The following is a 17,256-nucleotide window of genomic DNA, read 5'->3' as shown; positions in this document are numbered from 1 at the left end:
TACAAGGCTCTGATTTACACAGCCACTGATGTTGGAAAAGGCATCACACTGCAAGTGTGCCCCAGAGTCAGTCCGTCAGACTGACAGGGAGAGTTGTCCGCCTTCCAAAGTAGTTCAAAATGAACCATAAGGATGCTCCAATGACAGGCTACTTTAAGTCACATCCAATGTATCTGAAAATATTCATGCTAATCACAACTATAGCACCAGAACCATTATAAGTTCACACCGTCTGCTTATCAAATGAATTAATCTGGTCAAACCTACCAGGTCTTTAGAGCAAACTACCACAGTTCAGGTTTTTAGCCTGCCCAAGACAAAATAGCCCAGAAATGTGAAAAATGCACTGTCCCTGCCTGGCTCTGTCAACACACACAAAGGTACTGACAGCCAACAGCTAGCGATGGACATTTATGACCATCGAGAATGTAACCTCCAAATAACCATTCGTAAATTATCACCTTGTAAGAAGAATCACAAACCACTGTAAACGGCATTTGTCAAGGCATACATAACAAAACCATCCATAAACAGTTTATTAAGATGCCACAACACTCACCTCCTTTGGCTCCCACAGATGGCTGCAGCCTAGCTAAAGCAAAAACCAGTATGATGCCCATAATGAACCATTCCTTTCTAATCCTGTCCCACAAACCCATGTCCAGACTCCAACAATATTAAACTCCCCGTGTCCCAAGCGAGACTCCACCAGGATATCTAATCCAAGATACCTCGAGCAACATTAAGATTCAAGTACACTGGAGGTTGTAAGAAGCACATCCATCAGTAACTCAGAGAGACACCATAATTACCGCATAGTGCCATATACAATCCTCTTGATTCTTTGGCGTGAAAAAAAAAACAAAACAGGAAGGGTGCTTTGGTGCATGTGCACATTGCGGTTACAGGTCACAGGTACGAAAAATAAATGAAAAAAGTGTTTTTACACTGAAACTGGGTCACGGGACGCATGGAAGAGCTCTGAGGGCCGCATGCGGCCCGCAGACTGGACACGTCTGCTTTAAGCCCAGTCTCTCTCAGATCTTTCTACAGCTTGAGACAGACAAACTGTAAAATAATGACACTGTAAGCCATTGTTATGACTGGAGTTCAACATAAAGGACCCAAGGTATCCCTGCAACACTCACTCCACCATAGTTATCATAAAAAAGGCAGGGGACTGGATGGGGGGTTGATGAAGAATGAAAACGGATAACACAGATGGAACACTATGGTGAGTACATTACTTCTTTTTCTGATGTTGTAAATTTTCATTCATTCTTCAACCAACGGGACAGAGTCCCTAGCTACCAAAGTCCTTGGGTGGACTCTAATGAAATATTCCAGAGTACAACTGAGCCGAAGGCTGCTCTTCCCCTTGACACCATGTCCAGTCTGCAATGAGTGATAAAGGAATGGGGAATGGACCGAGTAGCAGCTGCACCAATATTGTCCATGAATGCTCTATACTGAAATACTGTGAAGTAGCCACAGACCTGTCTGAATGAGCCTTCAATGCTTTTGGCAAGGGTAGATTCAATCTGTTGTAAATTAAAGAAATACAGTCTTTCACCCATTTTGGCAACTGGTTTCCCCAACTTATTAAATGCAAAGGAAACAAAAAGTTGGTCCGATTTTCTAAAATCTTCTGTTCAAGTAGAAATGCAACTGTCTATGAACATCAAGTAAATGCAACAAGTACTCTCCTTTATTAGAGAAGTTGGGGAAAATACAGGCAGATGAATGGCCTGGTTAATGTTGGAGTTTGACACCACCTTAGGCAGGAAAGAGGCACTGGTATGCAAGGAGACCCTATCCTTGTGAAAAATCAAGTACGGAGGTTTGGAAGACAAGGCCTGTAACTCCAAAATTCTCCTGAAAGATGTAATAGTCTCTAGAAAGACGGTCTTTCATGTCAGAACCTTCAATTCACATGTAGCTGCTGGTTCAAAGGGGGAATTTGTTAAGACCTGCAGTACCAAGTTCAAATCCCAAGACAAATCTGGGTCTTTATAAGGGAACCTGAGAAGCAATGTGCCTTTCAAAAAGGCTTTACAGAGCTGAGAAGAAACTAAAGACAAATTTTGAAATCCCACTTATGCACTAGCAACCCCAATGAATAACTTTGCCAAAAAAATCAAGAACTGAATGAATCAGAGCTGAAAAGGTGTCTGTGATTTTGCTCAGCCCAATAAACAAACCTTCTCCACTTACTTCTATAGAGCTTCCTCGTTGAAGGTATGTGTGATGACAGAATATAATGGACACAGGAGGAAGGCACTGGATGGTTATTAATGGAACTGGAGAAACCATGCCATCAGTTTGAGATTCTGAAGGTCTCGGAGAACCAGGCCTGTCAAATGAGACTGTAAGTATGGAATTGGATCCAAAATCCAAGGAGGATGAAGAAGGTGAGGCCACAGGTAGGGGAACCAAATCTGTCGGGGCCAATAAGGGGCAATGAGGATGACTCTGCTCTTAAACCTGACTGCTTTCTGAAATAAATTGGGAATTAAAGGAGTTGGGGGGTATGCGAACATGAGACCTGGGGGGGGGGGCAATTGTGGAGCAGAGGGTCCCTCGGTGACTTCCCTGGAGGGGTGATCAGGCAAAAATACTGCTGCATTTGTTGTTCAGGGGAGATGAGAAGAGACCGCAGCAAGGCTAGCCCCACTGCCAGAAGATCATATCAGATACACTGTTGTTGAGGGACCACTCATGAGGAAGTAGAACGGACATGCTCAATTTGTCTGCTATCACTCTGTACTTCCCCGGAATGTGCACTGCAATCAGAAAGCGGTTCGAGGTGATCGCTCATTGCCACACTCCTAGGGCTTCTTGACACAAGGAGTAGAATTTGGTTTCCCCTTGTTTGTTGATGTACCAAAGCACTGACATGTTGTCCGTTTGAACTGCAATCATTCCGAAAGGAAGAGAGCTTTGGAATGCTTGCAATGCCAACAGCACTGTCCTCAACTCCAGAACACTGATATGCAAGCTGGCCTTTTGGGGGGACCAAGTACCTTGGATCGTCTTGTCCAGGAAATGCCCCCAAACCTGATTTGGAAAGTGTCCATGGTCACAATGGCCTTGAGTAGAGGGATGACAAAGGGACAACCCTGTAAAGGTTGCTGTAACTGCATCCACCAGAAACGATATCACTTCCAAACCCGAGAGCTCCTTATTTTCGTAGACATGGGCTGGTAGATTATCAACCATTGCACCTGAAGCATTCACTGCAGGATCCTCATGTGATATCTTGCAAGGGGTAGAAGGATGATTGCTACTGACGTTGACCCCAATGCCTGAAGAAACAACTGTGCTGAAATCCAGGTACTGTAGATTATTTTCCTGTCCTGAGATTTTATTATCTGTAGTCTTGACATGGGAAGCAATGCCATCATTGACCCCATGTCGAATATTGCCTCTTAAGAATTCCAGAGTTTGAGTGGGTTGTAACTGTGGGTTGTAACTGACCATTATGTCTAAATGAGAACAGGTTTGCAACACATGGTATCTCGCTCATACCAGTTGATGCCTGGTCGGGGCTGTGATGAGCCAGTCGTCCAGATATGGAAATACACTGATCCCTGCAGCCTCAAGCAAGCTGCTACTACTGCCATGCATTTGGTGAACACCCTGAGGGTTGTGGTGAGACCAAAGGGCAGTGCTCTGAAACGGTAATGACTGGCTCCCAGCCAGAAGCACAGGTATCTTCTTGACTGCCTGCTCATCTTGATGTGATAGTACACATCCTGAAGGCCAATCAAGCACATCCACTTGTCTTTGCCCAGAAAGGGCAAAATGGGCTGAACTGTGACCATCCAGAATTTGGTGTGCCAAGCTGCTTTGTTTAGCATGCTAGGATCCAAAATCAGTCTCCAGTCTCCTGTCTTCTTTGGCACTAAAAAGAATCTTGAATAAGTTCCGGACTCTATCTGGTCTGGAGAGACTTCCTGGATGACTCTTTTCTAGCAGCTTTTATATTTCTAGCGCTGCTACTTCCCTCTGACTGGGTGCAACATGAGGAATTTTCTTGGTTACGGGGGTGTGAGAAAAGGGAATAACATAACCTCTGGAAACAATCCTCTGCAAACAGGTATCTTCTGTTAAACTTCACTGGGCTTCCTGGTGCTGGGATAAATGACCCCCGACTGCCTCCAGAGAAAGGCAATCGGGACTCAGTTCAGGAGTTCTGAAAGGGTCTATCAGAAAAGGAATCCCCCAACCCTTGGTTTTGCAGATCTCCTCTGCCATGGGGGCATCATCTACCATAATTCCTCCCCCTCTGCTCCTAGGGGAACTACCTCCACATGTGTCCTGGAAAGGACCCCGTGCTTTCTTGATCCACATCTTGCAACCTCCTTTCTGGTTCCTAGAAAAGGTCCACTGAAGTATGGAAAAATATATGCCCACTGCAGAGAGGATCTTCCCATCCTTCTTGCACCTGGAGTGTGTCCTTCACTGTGGGGCCAAACAAGGAGGAACTGTCAAAGGTAGCATTGAAGAAAGATGACTTAAAGGGCTCCGCAAAATCAATCGAAAACCTTTGTTCAAGGCTGCGGCGAGCACCACTTCCTTATTAGGCTATACCTCATTCCACACATTCCAACCCCAAAATAAGGTCAAGAAGACCAAGTGTGGTGGAGTCTCTATCTTCATTACATACAAGCACACCTCCAGACTGGTTTCCCAGCTGATGCACTAGAACTTCTCCTGGTACAACTGACAGTTGGCAAGACAACCATTCAAGTTATATCCAGCTACAGACCCACTATATGACTCAGGACACCTACTCCTCCTACCTGGACCTACCAGAGTCCATCAAGGTACCCCTAACACTCTGATCCTTAGTGAATCCAACTACCCCACCACAGACTGGGTGAACTATTCCAGCACTAATGTACTCACCCAACGACTCCTAGACTTCAACAGTTCTAAAGCACTAGACCACCTTGTCTCATATCCCTCACAAAGGGAGATAACATTCTGGACTTGGCTCTCACAAACATGGGCAACCGCTGCACCATTCCCATAGTAAGTTCCTCTCTGGTTACAGCAGATCATCAGTCTGTCTCATCCGAAGTTTCTACCCCCCCCCCAGCCTTAACCAGGCTAAAAAAAACTTCTCAAAAGGTGACTACAACCTCCTAAGGGAGGGTATCAGTAGCTTCACATCACCGCCCTCCTTCAGAGGATGCAGACAACGATGCCGAACAGTACTCCAATGCAGTATACAAGCACCTGTACAAGTGCATGGACTCTGCCATACCCAACAGAACTAAAACCTGCTCCTCAAGGAAACACAAACCTGTCTCGTGGACATCATCTATCAACAGGCTTTATAACAAAAGGAAGAAACTGTTGTCCAAGGGTAAATAGGCACAAATTCCAAACTGGAAAACCTCCCTAGTTAGCATCAACAAGCAAAATAGATCAGTAGTGAACAGCTCCAAAGCCAATTATGAATCAAAACTAGCTGCAGAAACAAAGGGAAACCACAAAGCTCTCTTCAGTTATGCCAGGAACCTCCATGGCAAAGCACAGGGTTGTTCAGAATTGGTACTTAATGGTACCCTTACTCTGATCCTGTTGACTGAGCCAACCTGCCAGCAGATAGGTTCAGCACAAACTTCACCCACCTGCCCCCACAAAGGCCCATTCAACATCCCAGATACTAGTCTCGCACCTTACATCTCTGGAGATCAAGTGTAAAGGCCCTAGCTAAGGCAAAGAACACAGCTACCATGGGACCTGATAGTATCTCAGGCTGTATCCTGCACCATCTCCAGCAAGAACCAGCTTTGCCATTGAGCACCCTATTCAACCACAACCTAACTAAAGGCTTTATTCCAGCAGAGTGGAGAACTGCCATTGTCATTCCCTTGCACAAAGGTGGTGCCAATACTGACCCTGGAAACTATCGCCCCATTAGCTTGACAAGTCTGACCTGGAAAGCCATGGAGCATATTATTATGGATCTCATAAAAATGGACATTGGCAATCTCCAAGCAGTTGACCCCACCCAGTTTGGATTAGTCAAGGGCAGATCTTGCCTGCTGAACCTGGTTGACTTCTTTGAGACCATCACCAAGGCTCTGGATGACGGAAAGTCAGTACATACAGCTTACCTTGACTTCGCCAAAGCCTTTGACACAATCCTCCACTTGGGCATTATTGAAAAGCTAACAACTTGGCATAAACCCCTACCTCATCAGGTGGCTGGCCAACTGGCTCACTGATAGGACCCACAAACTCAAAATGGGCCCCTTCCCCATCTGCCAGCAGACCTGTCACTAGTGGTATCCCCCCAGGGAATTGTCCTGGGACCACTAGTGTTTGGCGTCTACTTCTCAGACGTCCAGGCAAAGACAAAAGGCTGTGGCTGACCAAGTTTGCGGACTGTAAGTTGGGTACCGTCATAGACTCCCCAGATAATATTAACGTACTGCAAGAGGGTCTCACAGCAACAACTGACTACTGCCAAAGTCATGGCATTAAGTTAAACACTACATAATGTATTATCATACCATTCGGCAAAAACACGGCCCCTGCTGATTACCACATCAACGCCAACCCCCTAAGCACATGACATGTGGTGACAGACCTGGGTACACAGGTTGACAACAATCTCACATTCGACCATCATGTAGCAGCAGTGGTCAGAAAAGCCTTTTACTTGGCTCATCTCATAAGTAAAGGCATTGCATCCAGAAAAAAGGAGGTTAACGCCCAGTTTGGTATGTACCACTCCAAGCACCTGCACCAAATGGAAAGGCCACAGAAATACCTCACAAAAATAATCCATGGCCTCCAACACCTGTCCTATGTGGGCAGGCTCAAATCACTATCACTCTACTCAGTATCATACAGATTGCTCAGAGGTGACCTGTGTTTCGCCCAAAAGGCAATCTTGGACCCTGCCCTACTAGAGATGCTCCATATCCGTAAGTCTAACTCCTCACGGATTATCTGCTTGAAAGGCCTAAATCTAGTATGTGACATCAAAAAAACCTTCTGGAGAAACAGGTTTGTCTCCCAGAGGCTGCCCTCGCTCTGGAACAGACATTCGGCTTGTACCTCACAAAGCACATGCAGCAGCTGGAAAGACCACAGAGATTCCTCACTCAGAAAATCCAGGGCCTCAAACATCTACCCTACACAGATAGGCTAAAAGCCCTGTCCATCTACTCAGTCTCCTAGAGACTCCTCAGAGTTGACCTCTGTCTGGCATACAAAGCAATCTCAGACCCCGCCCTGATGAGACTGCTGCATATCCGCAAGTAAAGCTCCACTCGAGTAACCCACACACGAGACCTCAACCTGGTCTGTGACATCAACAGGACTTGTTGGCAGGACAGATTTGTGTGCCAGAGACTCCCTCTTTTGTGGAACTGATTCCCTCTCCACGTAAAGCACATTAAACCTTTTTAAGTGCAACCTGGATAACTGTATAGGGAACAGAAAATACACCCGTGGGATTCCACCTAGGTCCCTGCTGGACAGTGGCATAGGGTGCTGACTTGTTGGAACATGGGCTAAATTCTTGGCTGGGCTTGTAAGGGCCCCAGGACCAATATCTTAGTAACTTCCTATGATCCCATGATCCCATACACGTCAAACAAAGTACCTCGCCGACCCTCATCAAGCGCAAACTTGATGAGTGGATGAGAAACCAGAAATTTGCCCCAGGGGTTCCACCTATGTCCCTCACTGACAGGGGTGACAGGTGCTGACAGATATTGTTTGGGGGGGGATAAAATCTTGGCTAGGCTTGTAAGGGCCGCAGGGCCATTAGCCTAGTAATCTCCTATGATCCTATGAAATGTCACGGGTGAAGGTTATTATAAAAGGATAGATGGGAGGACAGACGAACTAAAAGAGGAGCTTATCAAGGATGTCCACTAAGTACACCTGTTTGTTCTGGTAATGAATACAATAATTCAAACTTGTATGAGTGAAATGAAAGAAGCAAAATGGGAGATGGAAAAGGAGTTATAATACTAATTTGTCTGTCATATGCAGATGATTTAGTGATTGTGGCTGAAATAAGATATTGGTAAGAGAAGTGTTGCTACAAGTGGACGAATTATTTAAGAAAGCTGTGTTACAGTTAAATAAGGCAAAAAGCAAAAGGTTTGGTGAAACTAAAGTGGAATTCATTATACTAGGAAAAATAATAGTATTAGGAGTGAAATTTGGAGATTATAAAATGTAATAGAAGAGTGGAAAATAATGCTGCAGAAAATAAAAAAAATCATCTAACATTTAACAAAAATGCATATACGAGATATATGCACACCTTAGCAAATTAGCATAAGGGGTGTACATTTCCAACAGAAATGAACAAAACTGTTACAAATTAATCTAAAAAGTCCTATAGTGTATTTAGCAGCTATGCATTTTAGGGTATTAAAAAAAGTGAAAGAGAGTTGCAAATGATAGGAAAAATGTCATACGCATGTATGTAGTATTACAGAAATATGATGGACGGAAAGGTGGCAAGCAAAAAAAATGACGGAAAAATAATAAGAAAACAAAATAAACATTATGAAAGGTAAAAAAATCAACGTGATTATTTAGAACAGAAAATTATGGCATAATATTATATAGAAATACTAGGATGGTAGGTATATCCTTGGAAGCAAAATATGTAAAAATCCTATAAAGAATAGAAGGAAAAATGTCTGAGAATTTTTATAAAGGAGGGGATTTCCTGTGGAGAATGTTGTCCAATAAACTACCAGTAAAACATAACAAATATAAGGTATTGAAAGAACGAAAGAAAGAAAAGGTGAGGAGTGAAATTAGGAAGAAACAAAACATTGTTTTTGGAATGTAAAAATTAACAGTATGGGGAAGTTTTAAAAATGAATACAATGGGGAAGGATTTAAAATATAACAATGGATATGACATATGGAAAAGAAAAATGTGTGAAGTTGAATCTGAAGATTATGGAGAATATGTGAAGGGTTACTGTACAATAAAAACAGAGAATGAGATATGCTAGATGAAATAAAAATATGGCTGTGGAAAAAAAAGAATGAAAATTAGATACACATTTTAAAGATTAGTCAATGTTGTTTGTTTTAAAAAAAATCTGAGGGTTTTTTGAAATTATGAAAAATGGATTTTTTGTGTACATTCTATGTTAATGTTTTGAAAAAAATTACATACATTATAAACTGGAATGTAAAAACAATGTAAAGAGGCAACCTCTACTCTTTTTGATAAGTTCTGTGGGATCTCTTGCTACTGCTAACTCAGGAAGATGGGGCCTCAGTTTAACATCTGATCCAACAAACACCACCAGTCAAGTGCAGAACACCCCAGCCCCTATGCTGCACTGCAGTGTCAGTAATTAATACAAGCACCAGGTGTGGGAACAGAACCCACAGCATTCTGATACTCCAGCACCAAAACTTGAGTGTGCTACACACTGATCCAGTGACACTGGCAGTATTCACAGGACTAACCATGCACCTTGCTTGGTGCCTTCTTATTACTCATCCACCTTATTATCCATGGTACCTTTTGGTTACCACATATAAGGAGTGGGACAGTATCACTGGGCCCCAAAGAGAGCAATGCAGGTGGATTGTCAGAAAGCACCAAGGATCAGTAGAAAATCAGAGGGCACTACTAGCTACAAGCTAAATGCATGTTCAGAAGACACATAAGGAATATCAGATGGTCATCAGAATAGACACAGAATTTCACACAGTTTGTGAAGTGACATGGTATGTACAAAATAGAGGGATGGTGGAAGCAGAGACAAGGGCTATTAATACACCAACATGACAAATAAGATGGCTAAGGCAGCACTGTGTATAGACCCTACAGAATCATGTAGGTCATAAGGTGCATGAAGAATCACACAAAATGTCACTGTTTGTAGAGTGAGGAGGAAATCTAAGAACCTTATGCAGCTAGGTGAGTGTGGAATTGTATGGCATCTCTGATTACAAATGAAGACAGCATGCAAAAATAAGGGGAAGGGAGACAAATGCCTAAAACAGGGACAGATTTTAAATACTGGTCTTATAAATATAGAAATTTGCTAGAATACGTGTTGCACTACTATGCCTTTTCTGAATGATATGAAATCTGATACTGAAATGTCTATTATTTATTGACTTCAAAGCTCAATGATTTTCCAGAAAACTACACATTTTATGAGCAACAGAACAAAATATGAGGCAAAAATATGAACTTTCCCCAAAAATCTTAACTGAGAGGTATGAAGCACTACAGGGCAACCTGAGAAACAGAGGCGTATAGAGTCACAATACTGGTGACAATAGACATTGTGAGAGAATCACAAATTACACATGGAAGTAGGGTATACAGGCCCAAGTAGTATGTGGAGTGTAAAATCAAAATTTGCCCTCATAAGGGAATGACCTCAGAAGTCAACTCTTAAAATCTATCAAACAGCATTAAATTCTGAATCAAATTGTTCATTTTTTTTCTTTCTTGCAGTCAGACAAATCCAGTGCACTACCATACAACATGATATAAATCAAACATACAACCGGAAAAGAAAAAACGATTCTTACTCTGTATTCTCCTTTGGAGTTCATGAGTCGTGTTTTCATGACATCTAGTGGCTGGCAGAGGAATGTGGCACACCCACCCTGTGTAGACAGAATAATAAAAAAAAAACCTGTCAAATGATTATGATACAAAACTGCCTAACAAAAACATGACATTTATCATGTGCCTGATGCACACGGTAAGCCAGAGGAAGGTTTTCTAAAACAAACTACAGGTTTTACTGCATGACAATGGTTTGAAGACACAGATGAGCAATACCATGAATGTACAACTGCCCCCTTTTTCCCCATTTTTAAACACCTGGTACTGCAGTCCATAGCCAAAAGTCCACAGAGCATTTTTTTTCTAAAGTAAGAACTCCAAACAACATTGAACACTTTATTCTTATGACCACTTTGCACAGGGGTATACATCCAACACCTCCACCTCGTGCAGGAGATTTGTGCTATGCATCTACTAAATTATTACTATCACCAAATTATTGCCATCACCAAGTCTTCCCAACTGGGAAGCAAAAGCCCATAGGTCAGTTCTGAGTTATAAAAATGGGGATTCGTGCAGCCGTTTTTTAAAATATTTTCAAATATTGCGAAATTACATACAACTAGTCAATGTTCTACTGCAGAACTGCAAAAGAAAGAACCAGAAGATGTTTAAGAACTATCCGCAAAAGAGAAATTAATTACTTCTTTACTTTAATACAATGCACTAAACACAGTTTTTCATACAGTATGCAAAATGATCCCGTCACTGTCACATATAAAAAATATGACATAGGTGCTTCTTCCCCTCTGTGCTATTTCTATGTTACTCAGCTTCCTCAGTGCAAACTCTATGTTTAAATGAAATCTTGAGGCACTTTCCTCAGGAACTTATCTCCCTGATTGTTGCATTATCTTACTAATCACATTTAGTTCTTTCCTGCTCAGTGGGATCATAAATCTAGTCACTAAGAATTCACTGTTCTTTTCCAGAGTACTGCCACTTACAGCTGCAATCCTTCCCTCCCCTGTGGCAGTAAATCTACTTAGTCTTTTGGAATTCATAGCTTTTTACAGTAGTGTTATACTGAAGCAGCATTATACCAGTTAACAGAAGCATGCTAACTTAAGAAGTCAAGTGATTCTTATTTTTTGAAGTCTTAATGTATGCATTATTTTGCAGTTGAAGAAAAACTGCTTATTACAGCATGTTTAAAACGTTACAATGAAGACTAACCAAAGAATGTCACACGGAGAACGTTTCACATACTCTCAAAATGCTTAGAGTAAGCACTCACCAAGTTATTTAAAAGTAAACAAAAATAATATATGACATAAGACAGCAGGGCATGATAATCTCATCCTTTGCAAAGCCCAGCCAAAACAAAAGTGCATAATATTGTCCATGCCAACAGCCCTCAGTAGGTTTTTTGAGTTAGAATAAACTAAAAAGTAATAACTATGTAGAGACATTATTAATACAGTACAGAATATATGGGTCCATGTCAAATTACTAACACTACTGGGAAAAACTGGAACCTTCTACCTACTGAACTGACTTCTCTTCCTTCCCTACCCCTCTTCAAACAAAAACTGAAACTACTCCTCAGAACAAACTGGTTATGCCCTTGCAGTAACCTTGACTAACCTACCACCTCTGCTATTCCCTCTACTCTCCCCGAGTTTATGTTCTTTATTGCATAAGTAAGCAGAACTGTTAACCAGGAAACTGTTATGATAGACTATGTGAATATTGTGTTCTATATTTTGTAAATAGTTTAAACCAATGTGTTGTAAAATGTATTTCAGTATTCTTCAATGCTAACTTTATTGTAACCTTAAACATTTTTTCTCAGTATTTGTCTTGGAGCTTTTCTCCATGGGCCTCTACTGAAAATGGACATATAACCAGTTAGACTAGCCCGGTCAACAAATGTAAAATAAAATAAAGAAAAACAAAACACTGAAAGTCATAAATACTAATGTTTCTTGTTTATAAAATGGCAGGAATTTAATAATTTATGTAATGTTGCTTAAATTATATGATATACAGCAATATATGTCTGTGACTACTTTTATAGGAATGTAAATTTGTCCATGTCAGAAGTGAAAATTCAATAAAAGTGTTTAGAAAAAATACTGAATGTACAAACACTGAAATGCTAAAATGCTGAAATCAAAATACCAAACTCCTGCACGAGTATAAAGCAGGATTTCCATCTGCAGGATCCAGTTTAGCACTTCCTTCTGACTTTCCCTAAAGTACAGTTTTGTACGTACCATAAATGTAGATGTTCGAGTGTTGACACTGCTGCAGTCATTACACTTGGGTTATCCTGCCGTCAGGCGGTCCCGCAGTCAGCTAGAGTTCCAAAGTCTTGGTCCGGCATCGGTTGCTGTCGCCTCCTCCCTGACGTCAGTGCGACAGGGGTATATAAGGTGCGCTGACGCCATTTTCTTCAGTTTTTCTTGCCCCAGATGTCAGGTGCCCCCAAATAGGTAGGCAATTCAAATTGCTAGAAAACAATACAAAAGAAAAGCAAACAACCATGTTTAGGTTACTCCCCATAGGTAAAAAGGGTAGATGTAAGTACCAGAAAGTAAGAGGGGAAGGAGGGAGGGTAACCTGGACTGCAGCAGTGTCAACACTCGAACATCTACATTTATGGTAGGTACAAAACTCTACTATGTTCATCGTGTTACACTGCTGCAGTCATTACACTTGGGTGGAATCCCAAAGCTGAGGTAGGGAGATTGGATCTATAAGGCATTAGGGGTGGCTATAAGGCCCTGCAGTACAGCAGTGGCGAAGCCAGCTCTGGATTTGGAGTATAAAGGCAAATGGTAATGTTTGGTGAAGGTATGCACATTCCTCCATGTTGCTGCTTCCAAAATATCCTTGGTAGGTACTCCTCTGAGGTAGGCAGTTGAAGTGGTTGTTGCCCTGGTGGAGTGAGATCCAATGCTGCTAGGTACAGGTTTCCCATGGTGGGTATAGCAGAAACGTATACAGTGTCCTATCCACTTTGAAATAGTCTGCATTGAAATGGCTTTTCCCTGTGCTCCTGCAGCGTATGCTGCCAATAATTGCTCAGATTTTCTGAAAGCTTTGGTTTTGTCCAAGTAGAAGCGTAACTGTCTGTGAATGTCCAAGGAATGTAGCAATTTCTCCCCTTTGTTCTGTGGTTTTGGATTAAAAGTTGGCAAGTGAATAGTTTGGTTCAGAGCCACACTTGATACCACCTTTGGCATAAACGTAGGGTTAGTTCTTAAAGATACCCTGTCCTGGTGGAAGATGAGGAAAGATTCCACTGCCATTAGTGCCTGTAATTCTGAAACTCTTCGTGCTGATGTAATTGCCAGTAGCAGAGCAGTTTTCCAAGAGATGTATTTTATTTCTGCTGTGTTAGCTGGCTCAAAAGGAGGTAGAGTTAATTTTTCCAAAACAAAGTTGAGGTCCCAAGTTGGTGTAGGTGCTCTATGGGGCGGTCTTATGTTTTTAGCCCCTCTGAGGTATTGTTTGAGCAAAGGATTAGAAAAAGAATTGGTGGATCCGTGTTGTAATGAGCAGAGATAGCTGAGGCGTGGATCTTGATGGATGAAAAAGAGAGGCCCTTGTCCAGCATCTCAGTTAAGTATTGCAGTACTTGAGGAATGCTTGGGACACGGGGGTTAAGGCTGTGTGCTTGGTTCCAGGCACAGAATCTCTTCCATTTATCAGAGTATGCTTTCCTGGTGCTAGGCCTTCTGGCCTCCAGTATGACATCCATAACAGCTTTGGAGAGAGACATTGCTTGCTTGACTAGGGAATTTTCCATGCAGCTAGGTTTAAGGTCTTTAACTGGCTGTGAAGTATCTGATTGTTGTGCTGTGTCAGCAACTCTGGGATTTGAGGCAAAATCCAGGGTGGTTCTTCTGCTAAGTTCTTTAAGACTGGGAACCAGTGCTGGCATGGCCAGTCTGGTGCAATCAGTATCATTTTTGGCTCTTCCTGCCTGGCTTTTATGAGTATCTTTGGGAGGAGAGGTAAAGGAGGGAAAGCGTATACTTGTAGTTTTTTCCAGCTGAATGAGAGGGCATCCACTTTCCATGCTTGTGGATGGTAGCTCCTTGTGCAGAACTTCTGTAATTGGCAGTTCTTTGGGGAAGCAAACAGATCTATGTCCTGGCTCCACCATTTTTGTGTTATCATTCTGAATATTTGTGGATTCAGTTTCCATTCGTGTGGGTCCATAATGTTTCTGCTTAGGTAGTCTGTCAGTGTGTTTTTCTCTCCTGGCAGGAATTGTGCTTGCAGATGAACTTGGTAGTTTAGAGCTGTGTTCCACAAAGTCATGGCTTGTCTGCAGAGGGGGGTAGGAGTGTGTGCCCCCTTGCTTGTTTATGTACCACATAACTGTGGTGTTGTCTGTCTTTAGTAGTAATTGTCCTGGATGCAGTAGGTCCTTGAAAGCTATAATAGCATTTTGTACAGATAGCATCTCCTTTTGATTGATGTGGAGATGACTTTGCTCTGTGGGCCACTCGCCCTGGATACATTTTCCTGCCATGTGTGCTCCCCAGGTGTAATCCGATGCATCTGTTGTCAAGTGTTTGCCTGGCTGTGGGTTGAGTGAAAGGCTGTCCCTTGTTGAGGTGACAAGCTTGTGCCCACCATCGAAGCTCCTGTTGTAGGCAAGGAATTAGTGGTGTAACTGTTTCCAAACTTTGACAGTGTTGAGATCATACACTCTTTAGGTACCATTGTAGTTTCCTCATATGCAGTCTGGCATATGGAATTAGTAGTATGCAAGATGCCATGTAGCCCAAGGCCTGCAGAATTTTTCTTGCAGGGAGTTGGGTCTTTGTTGCCATTAATTGAAAATATTGAGTCAGTTGTCCTTGCTTGTCTGGCATGAGGTAAGCCATCTGGGCCGTTGTGTTCAAGCTGGCACCCAGGAATATTACCTGTTGTGAGGGCACTAGTTTTGATTTATTTTCGTTTACTGTGTACCCCAGGCAACTTAATATTTTTTTACGTACGCCAGATGCTTTAGTAGAATGTCCTTGCTCTCTGCTTGAATCAGGCAGTCGTCCAGGTATGGATAAATTTGAATTCCTTTTTGACTGCAAAATGCAATTACTGGTGCCAGGCACTTTGTGAAGACCCTGGGCGCAGTAGATAAGCCAAAGGGTAGTGCAGAGAATTGACAGTGCATTGAACCAGCTAGAAATCTGAGGTATCTTCTGCAGTTTTCTCCGATAGGGACATGCAGGTATGCCTCTTTGAGGTCCAACGTCACGAGCCAAGCTTTCTTGCCCAGCATGGGAAGAAGCTGCTGTAGTGTCAACATCTTGAATTTTGGTATATCCAGGTAAGTGTTTAGTGTAGAAAGGTCCAGAATGGGTCTCCAGGCTTTGTCCTTTCTGGGAACCAAAAAGAGTCTCGAGTAAAATCCTTGTCCTTGTTCCTGTGGTGGTACCTTTTGAATAGCTCTCATGTCCATGAGTGCTGTAATTTGTCTTTGAGCCTCTGCCCATTGATTTGGTGGCAGAGTTGGCATTCCTTTTAGCCTTGGCAGGGTGTGAAAATGGAACTTGTAACTTTGAGATACAATGTTGAGAACCCATTTGTCTTTGGTGATGCAATGCCAGTTGTGATAGAAAAGTGCCAGTTTTCCTCCTAAGGGGGCTGCCAAGAGAGAACTGTTTGGCGGCTGTAGTGGAAAGTCATCGAGTCTGTTTTTTATAAGGTTGAGGCCTGTCTTCTCCTTCTTTCTGGCCTGGTGTGCCCCACTGTCGAGGCCTGTAAGGGCCTTGTATCTGGCCTCTACCTCTTGGACGTCTGTATCTGCCCCTTTGAGGTCGTCTGTGACTGGAAAGGACTAATTCTTTGTTGGCCAATTTCTGCTAAAACGAGGAGGCTGAACCTGTAAGAAATCTTTCACCTTTGCATAGACTTTGCCTTATCCTCCATCTTCTTTAATACCTCCTCTGCCTTAACTCCAAACAGCACATCCCGCTGCAAAGGTGCATCCAATAATTTTACCTTAACATGATCTGGTAACGTATGTTCTTTTAACCAAGCATGCCTTCTAATGACAGAGCCTGTAACTGTTGCTCTACAGGAGGCCTCTAAGGAATCAAACCCACATTGCAAAGCATGTTTTCACACTTGTTCAGCAGCATGCAATAAATCCTGCATTTCTTTTAAGTTAGGAGGATCTGAATTTGGAAGCATCTTTCATTTCAACTGAGACAGCAAAAATTGCTGATATTTTAGCATGTGAAACTGGCAATTCAAGGCTCTCATTGCTAAAGTTGCAGACGTATATACCTTCTTTCCCCATCTGCCTAAAGCTCTGGAATCTCTGTCAGAGGGAACTGTTTTTTTTTTGCTGATGAGGCCTTAATCCCTTTGGGTCCCTGAGAAATAGTTTCAGGGTCAGCAACAGGGCGTTTGTACAGAAATTTGTGGAGTCAGGGACTCTGTAATATCTATCAGGTTTAACTGGGGCTGGGGGTAAGGAGTCAGGGTTCAAACTGGATTCAGTGTACACATCATCCACAATGTCTAGAACTGGCGGGATAGCAAGGGGTCTGTGTTGAGGCAATAAAAGAAAGTCTCTGAGCCTTTTCTTGGATTCTGAGTAATCCTGACCTTCCCAATGGAAATGCTCCCTCATGGTAGGAAAGGGCTCCCCAAAGGAGTAATCCTCAGGCGGAGAGGCTGACAGA

The 17,256-nt window shown here is 42.6% G+C and overlaps 1 protein-coding gene across 1 annotated transcript in view; it reads right to left on the bottom strand.

Annotated features, from left to right (window-relative positions):
* Positions 1–17,256, bottom strand: part of SLC25A10 (solute carrier family 25 member 10) — a 518,101-nt gene that overhangs the window by 37,568 nt on the left and 463,277 nt on the right. Inside the window, exon 9 of the mRNA XM_044068197.1 lies at positions 10,561–10,638. Within this exon, the coding sequence (XP_043924132.1) occupies positions 10,561–10,638 (78 nt within the window). The remainder of the gene's footprint in view (positions 1–10,560; positions 10,639–17,256) is intronic.

The sequence above is a fragment of the Protopterus annectens genome, chromosome 4.part0, assembly GCF_019279795.1.
Source record: "Protopterus annectens isolate FY-2018-M chromosome 4.part0, PAN1.0, whole genome shotgun sequence".
Classification (NCBI taxonomy): Eukaryota; Metazoa; Chordata; order Ceratodontiformes; family Protopteridae; genus Protopterus; species Protopterus annectens.
The sequence above is the reverse complement of the archived record's forward strand: the minus strand, read 5'-3'. Positions and strand labels throughout refer to the sequence as shown.